This window comes from Arachis hypogaea, chromosome 7, assembly GCF_003086295.3.
Source record: "Arachis hypogaea cultivar Tifrunner chromosome 7, arahy.Tifrunner.gnm2.J5K5, whole genome shotgun sequence".
NCBI lineage: Eukaryota > Viridiplantae > Streptophyta > Magnoliopsida > Fabales > Fabaceae > Arachis > Arachis hypogaea.
The window spans coordinates 61,711,219-61,719,675 of NC_092042.1; the positions used below are offsets into that span (position 1 = coordinate 61,711,219).

An 8,457-nucleotide genomic window follows, 5' to 3' on the forward strand; every position below is an offset into this window, starting at 1 on the left:
TATTTGTCTGTTTTTCGAAAATTATTGCTTATGTTTATCTATGTTTGTGTCTAGTGATCATTAGTGTCTTAGTGTCTATGCCATAAAGTTATGAATGTCCTATGAATCCATCACCTTTCTTAAATGAGAACTGTTTTTATTACAAAAGAACAAGAAGTACAGGATTTCAAATTCATCTTTAAAACTAGCTTAATTAGTGTGATGTGGTGACAATACTTTTTGTTTTCTGAATGTATGCTTGAACAGTGCATATGTCTTTTGAATTTGTTGTTCATGAATGTTAAAATTGTTGGCTCTTGAAAGAATGATGAAAAAGGAGACATGTTACTGAGGATCTGAAAAATCATAAAAATGATTCTTGAAGCAAGAAAAAGCAGTGAATACAAAAAAAAATCGAAAAAAGAGAGAGAGAGAAAGAGAAAGAAAGAAAAGAAAAAAAAGAGGGAGAAAGAAAAAAAAAATAAAGTTGTGATCCAAGGCAAAAAGAGTGTGCTTAAGAACCCTGGACACCTCTAATTAGGGACTCTAGCAAAGCTGAGTCACAATCTGAAAAGGTTCACCCAATTATGTGTCTGTGGCATGTATGTATCCGGTGGTAATACTGGAAGACAGAGTGCTTTGGGCCACGGCCAAGACTCATGAAGTAGCTGTGTTCAAGAATCATCATACTTAACTAGGAGAATCAATAACACTATCTGGATTCTGAGTTCCTAAAGAAGCCAATCATTCTGAATTTCAAAGGATAAAGTGAGATGCCAAAACTATTCAGAGGCAAAAAGCTACTAGTCCCGCTCATCTAATTGGAGCTAAGTTTCATTGATAATTTGGAGTCTATAGTATATTCTCTTCTTTTTATCTTATTTGATTTTCAGTTGCTTGGGGACAAGCAACAATTTAAGTTTGGTGTTGTGATGAGCGGATAATTTGTACGCTTTTTGGCATTGTTTTTAGTATGTTTTTGGTATGATCTAGTTAGTTTTTAGTATATTTTTATTAGTTTTTAGTTAAAATTCACTTTTCTGGACTTTACTATGAGTTTGTGTGTTTTTCTGTGATTTCAGGTATTTTCTGGCTGAAATTGAGGGACCTGAGCAAAAATCTGATTCAGAGACCAAAAAGGACTGCAGATGCTGTTGGATTCTGACCTCCCTGCACTCGAAGTGGATTTTCTGGAGCTACAGAAGCCCAATTGGCGCGCTCTCAACGGTGTTGGAAAGTAGACATCCTGGGCTTTCCAGCAATATATGATAGTCCATACTTTGCTCAAGATTTGATGGCCCAAACCGGCGTTCAAAGTCACCCTCAGAAATTCCAGCGTTAAACGCCGGAACTGGCACCAAAATGGGAGTTAAACGCCCAAACTGGCATAAAAACTGGCGTTTAACTCCAGGAAGAGTCTCTACACGAAAATGTTTCATTGCTCAGCCCAAGCACACACCAAGTGGGCCCGGAAGTGGATTTTTATGTCTTTTACTCATCTCTGTACACCCTAGGCTACTAGTTTTCTATAAGTAGGACCTTTTACTATTGTATTGAGATATCTTGGTATCTTTGGATCTGAGATCATCTTGGTTCTTCTGGTTCCCTCTCTGGGGCCGAGGCCAATGATCACTCTTGTTCTTATGTATTTTCAACGGTGGAGTTTCTACACACCATAGATTAAGGTGTGGAGCTCTGCTGTACCTCGAGTATTAATGCAATTACTATTGTTCTTCTATTCAATTCCGCTTGTTCTTGTTCTAAGATATCACTTGTTCTTCAACTTGATGAATGTGATGATCCGTGACACTCATCATCATTCTCACCTATGAACGTGTGACTGACAACCACCTCCGTTCTACCTCCGATTGGGTGAATATCTCTTGGATTCCTGATACACGATGCATGGTTGATCGCCTGACAACCGAGTGCTCGCCTGACAAACGAGCCAGCCATTCCGTGAGATCAGAGTCTTCGTGGTATAGGCTAGAACTGATGGCGGCATTCAAGAGAATCCGGAAGGTCTAACCTTGTCTGTGGTATTCTGAGTAGGATTCAATGATTGAATGACTGTGACGTGCTTCAAACTCCTGAGGGCGGGGCGTTAGTGACAGACGCAAAAGAATCACTGGATTCTATTCCGGCCTGATTGAGAACCAACAGATGGATAGCCGTGCCGTGACAGGGTGCGTTGAACATTTCCACTGAGAGGATGGGAGGTAGCCACTGACAACGGTGAAACCCTTGCTTAAGCTTGCCATGGAAAGGAGTAAGAAGGATTGGATGAAGACAGTAGGAAAGCAGAGAGACGGAAGGGAAGGCATCTTCATACGCTTATCTGAAGTTCCTACCAATGAATTACATAAGTATCTCTATCTTTATCTTTATGTTTTATGCGTTTATCACCATATCCATTTGAGTTTGCCTGACTGAGATTTATAAGGTGACCATAGCTTGCTTCATACCAACAATCTCTGTGGGATCGACCCTTACTCGCGTAAGGTTTATTACTTGGACGACCCAGTACACTTGCTGGTTAGTTGTGCGGGATTGCAAAAGTGTGATTGCAATTTCGTGCACCAGTGAGCATCTTTCTTATCTTTTTTTCTAGTGAATTTACATTTAAATTGTTAAGTTTAATCAAGAGTTAATTATCTTTTAGCCACTATAGATGCTACTTTGAGTCTCATGCAATTTTGTTTATTTTAGGTAGCATTTGGATGGATTTGATGGAGAGGAAGCATGCACAAATGGAAGGAGCTCAAAAATTAAAGAAGATGATTAGCGAGGAGTGACACGTGTGCGTACCTGACGCGTGCGCGTGATTTGAAGATTTGTGCAGTGACGCGTGCGCGTACCTGACGCGTACGCGTGACACGCAGAATAGTCCATTGACTGACGCGTACGCGTGACATGCGCCACATGTAGAAAACGCAGAAAATGTTGGGGGCGATTTCATGGCCCCATTTTGGCACTCAAGTAAGGCGCAACTCTTTGCCAAGTTAGGCGCGGATCCAGTGAAGCAAGTGGTCCCCACGTTACAAGGCGTGGATTATTTAATAGATTCTGATTCAAATTTGAATTTGAAAAGAGGAAAAGATATTTTCTTAATTTAAGATATTAGATTTTAAATTAATTAGGATTACTTATAAAAAGGAGAAACTTTTCTTCTTTAGGGGGATTTCGGGGGATTCCATTAGGTAATTCTATGCCAATTAACATTCTATACTCTACAGTTTTACCTGAATCCTTATTTTCTCTCTGAACCATGAGCAACTAAACCTCCATTGTTAAGGTTATGAGCTCTGTCTATTGTATGGATTGATACTATTATTTTTCTATTTTAATTCATGTTTTGATTTATATTTCAATAATTGTTTTTCGTTCTTTATTTTATGAATTTGGGTGGAACGGAAGTATGACCCATGTTCTAATTGAGTTCTTGTATAACTTGGAAAAGCTCTTTACTTGAACAACAACTTGAAAACATATTATCCTGAATTTCTAATTGTTTGTATTTAACGAGATACGTGACATATAATCCCCTTATTTTTGGATAATTAGGATTCTTGGGGCATATAAACTGGAATTTGATCATCACCCTCTAATTGGAATTAATTGACCAAGGAATTGGCAGTTGATGAATTTTAGAGGAGACTAGGAAGGTCTAAGGAATTAAGGTATAGTCACAAATAATTTGCCATGAATTAAATCTTCCATGATTAAAATAGTTAATAAGAAAAGTCAATGAGAAAAATAGATAACTCTGAAGCCTTAACTGTTTTCTCCTATATTTTATTTTCAACTTAGTTACTTGCTACCTTCTGATATTTTGAAGTCACTTTTTAAACCTTTTGAATATCTCAAAACCATTTTCTGCTTGCCTAACTAAGTAAATCATTTAACCATTGTTGCTTAGTCCATGAATCCTTGTGGGATCGACCCTCACTCACCCGAGGTATTACTTAGTACGACCCGGTTCACTTGCCGGTTAGTTTGTGGGTTATAAATCCCACACCACTCAGCAACTTCAGGAGCCGGATGTACCTCACCGAGGCCTCTGATGCAACTCACCACAAAGCTTTTCCAACCACCCTCATCAAGACAGCTATAAAGTGGTTCGACAGCCTACCCCTAATGTCAATTACCAACTTTGACGACCTCGCCAAGAAATTCCTGGCCAGGTTCTCCATTCAAAAGGACAAAACGAAGCACACCCCAAGTCTACTAAAAATCAAGCAAAGAGATCGGGAAAGTCTTCGAGAATACAAGGAAAGATTTAATAAAGCGTGCCTGAAAATCCAGAACATCCCTACCGAAGCGGCCATTATGGGACTAATCAATGGCCTAAGAGAGGGGCTATTCAGTCAATCCATATCCAAAGGACACCCCACCTCCCTAAACGAGGTGCAGAAGTGAGCAGAGAAGTACATCAGCATAGAAGAGAACTCCCAATTAGGGGAGACCTCCAATGCTAATTTCTCCTACCCCCCGAGATAGAGACAGAGAATCAAAAAAGAAGGAAGAACCAAAAACAGAAAAACCCAAAACGTACCACAACTACACCCCCTCTGGGTATCCCCAGTAGATGTTTACAGAAAAATATGCCACACGGAGAAGATCCGACCACCCCGTCCGATCAAACACAAAAAGGGAGGAAGTCAGACGGAGTACTGCGAATACCACAAACTCTACGGACACTCTACCAATGAATTCTATGACCTTAAAAATGGCATAAAGAAGTTGGCCAGGGAAGGACGATTGGACCGATATCTAGCCGACAGAACAGACGACCCAAGAAAAAGAAGAAGGGATGAAGAGGGAGGTCGGACAGAACGCCCCCTCACATCCCGGAGAGGCATATCCACTTGATCAATGGAGGATTCATCTAAGTCATCCCGCAAAAGGCATCTTAAGGAGGTATATCCCACAAAAGGCATCTTCTTTGGTAAAAGTCATCCTACGATATCTTTTACCAAAGAGGCCACCATAGGTATAGCCTCAGGGCATGACGACCCAGTGGTAATCACTATCATATTGGCAAACGCCAACCTCCATCGAAGTTTGGTCGACCAGGAGAGTTCCTCCGACATCCTATTTAAGCCCACTTTCGACAAGCTCGGGCTCGAGGAAAAAGAGCTAAAGGCATATCCCAATAGCTTATTCGGATTAGGAGACACCCCGATCCAGCCCCTAGGATACATTTCACTACGCACCACCTTCGGAAAGGGAATCCGGTCAAGAACACTAAGCATCGACTACATTGTAGTCAACGTGAACTCGGCGTACAACGCCCTTATAAGGCAAACAACTTTAAACCGACTTGCTGCGGTAGTCTCTACTCTGCACTTATATATGAAATTCTTGACCACAGAAGGCATAGCCACCATAAAAGGGGATCAGAAGCTTGTAAGACGATGCTACAATGAAAGTCTAAGCCTAAAAGGTGGCTCTGGAATGAAGGAGGTTAACACTATCGAGCTTGGAGGAGCCCGAGTTCACGAGAAATTATGTCCTCAACCCGAAGGCGAAACCGAGGAAGTCCAAATCAGAGACACCCCCCGAAAAGACAACAAGCATAGGAGCAAACCTAAAGGGAAACCTAAAAGAAAAACTCATTAAACTCCGACTTCTTTTCCTAGAAGGCCGCTGACATGCCCGACATAGATCCCAGCCTGATGTGTCAGAAACTGGCTGTATACCCCGGATCCTGACCAGTATAGCAAAAGCGCAGGAAGCTCGGTCCAGAAAGATCACAAGTCGTGGAGGAGCAAGTACAAGCCTTGTTAGAGGCAAGATTCATAAGGGAAGTCAAATACCCACTCTGGCTAGCCAACGTCATTTTGGTAAAGAAACAAAACGGAAAATGGAGAATTGCATTGACTACACCGATCTCAACAAAGCCTGCCCAAAGGATCCTTATTCACTCCCAAGCATCGATGCTTTGGTCAACACATCTTCGGGCTACAAAAACCTCTCTTTTATGGACGCTTACTCAGGCTACAACCAGATACTAATGCACATACCTGACCAAGAAAAGACCTCATTCATAACCCCAAAAGTGAATTATTGCTACGTGATAATGCCCTTTGGACTAAAAAACACGGGAGCTATGTATCAATGGCTAATGAACAAAGTATTCTCTGACCACATAGGGCAACTGATGGAGGTCTACATCGACGATATGTTGGTCAAAACACAAGAGAATAGCACACTGTTATCCGACCTAACGGAAGTATTCACCACTCTAAGAAAACGTGACATGAGACTAAACCCTACAAAGTGCACTTTCACAGTGGAAGTAGGCAGGTTTTTGGGATTCATGATGACTCAAAGGGGGATAGAGGCGACTAGAAAAATGTCGAGCCAGACTCAACATGAAAAGTCCTTCCTGCGTAAAGGAGGTACAACAGCTAAATAAAAGGCTGACTGCCTTGTCTAGATTCCTGGCCGGATCAACCATAAGATCTCCCCTTCTACTCGATCCTAAGGAAAGGGAAGAAGTTCAAATGGACCCCAGAATGTGAAAAGGCTTTCCAAGACTTCAAATCATTCCTGAGGCAACCACCCATCTTGACCTGACCTGTGCGAGGAGAAGAGCTGGTGTTATACTTAGCCGTCGAAAGTCGAGCAATAGCCTCAGCCCTAGTCCGCGAAGACGGAGAGGGACAATAGCCTATCTACTTCGTCAGCAAAGCTTTACAAGGGGCCGAACCGAACTACCAAAAGATAGAGAAATTTGCCTATGCCCTCATATTCACATCCTGAAGACTTCGGCCCTACTTTCAAGCCCACGCCATCATGGTCCTCACTAATCAACCCATGAAACACATCCTACAGAAGACGGACCTGACGGGCAGAATTCTACAGTAGGTAATAGAGCTGTCTGAGTTTGACCTCAAGTACGAAATTTGGACTACCATAAAATCCCAATACATGTCCGATTTTGTCGCCGAATACACGGACACCCCGGGAGCGCCCATCTCATGGAATCTATATGTTGACGGTTCATCAAATAAAGTCAAGAGTGGGACTGGCATTATCCTGGAAAGTGATCAAGGAACTCAAATAGAACTATCTCTAAAGTTTGAGTTCCCCACTTCAATTAATCAAGCAGAATATGAAGCCCTGCTGGCTGGCTTAATGCTAGTTAAAGAAGTCGGGACATGAAGCATTACCATCTTCAGTGACTCACAGATAGTTACCTCACAGGTAGATAGAAGCTACCAAGTGAAAGACCCCAACATGAAGAAATACTTAGACAGAACAAAGGAGCAGCTCGAGAGCTTCGGAGAATGTGAAGTCTGAAACATACCCCGAGAACAAAATGCCCGAACTAATGCCCTCTCAAGCCAGGGGACAATAACAGAAGCCTCATCCAAGAAACCCTACAATACCTGTTAATCTCAAAAGAAGGGAAAACGTTGAATATATCAGATAAGCACCAAGAGTGAATGACCCCCATAATCAACTACCTCAAATTCGAAACTCTACGATCCATGGAAAGAAGGGATGCTAAAAGGCTCATAAGGGAGGCGCAAAGCTACACCCTAGTCAACGATGTTCTATACAGGAGAGTGATCTCGACACCCCTCCTAAAATGCGTCCCGAACTCCAACACAAGGGAAGTCCTGGAGGATGTTCATAGTGGCATGTGTGGTAACCACTTAGGAGCTCGGGCACTGTCCCAAAAAGTGGTTCAAGCCGACTTCTTCCGGCCGACTCTGCAGAAGGAAGCGGCCGAGTTTGTAAAAACTTGCCATCCATGCCAGAAGCACACCAACTTCCATATAGCTCCACCTGAAGATCTCATCAGCGTGACCTCACCTTGTCCGTTCGTGAAGTGGGGACATGACCTCCTCGGGCCATTCCCCAAAAGATCAGGCCAAGTTAAATTCCTCATAGTGGGAGTAGATTACTTAACAAAATGGATTAAGGCTGAGCCCTTGACCGCCGTCACTGCCCAACGAAGTCAGAAGTTCCTCTATAGAAACATTGTCACAAGGTTTGGAGTCTCCCATTCCATTACCACAAACAATGGAACTCACTTCACCGACACGGGTTTCAGAAACCTAGTGGCCGACTTGAAAATTAGGCATCAGTTCACCTCCGTGGAACTTCCACAGGCCAATGGATAGGCCGAGGTAGCAAATAAGGTCATATTGGCCGGGCTAAAACACTGACTACAGGACGCAAAGGGAGCTTGGGCTGAAGAGCTCTCCCGAGTCCTCTGGGCATATCAGACAATCCCCCATTCCACCACAGGTGAATCACCTTTCTGACTAGCCTACGGGATGGAGGCAATGATCGACATTGAAGTAGATGAAGGATCCCCTAGGGTAATCTTCTACAATGAGGAAATCAACTCCCAAGCACAGAGAGAAGAGCTCGACCTGCTTTCAGAAGTCTGAGAAAGAGCTCAGATTAGGGAGGAAGCGTTGAAGTGTCGAATGGCTTTAAGATACAACAAAAAGGTAA

General features: G+C 42.6%; 1 protein-coding gene across 1 annotated transcript; it reads left to right on the plus strand.

Moving 5' to 3' along the window:
• The first annotated feature begins 7,478 nt into the window (after nucleotides 1-7,478).
• On the plus strand, nucleotides 7,479-8,117 carry LOC140174378 (uncharacterized). The gene has a single exon (XM_072198824.1). It carries the CDS (start codon nucleotides 7,479-7,481, stop codon nucleotides 8,115-8,117), a length of 639 nt encoding a protein of 212 aa, XP_072054925.1.
• Nucleotides 8,118-8,457: the final 340 nt, after the last annotated feature.

What these genes read in the sequence shown, in the direction of transcription:
- LOC140174378 (XM_072198824.1), top strand. Translation starts at nt 7,479, where the DNA reads ATGGAAAGAAGGGATGCTAAAAGGCTCATAAGGGAGGCGCAAAGCTAC.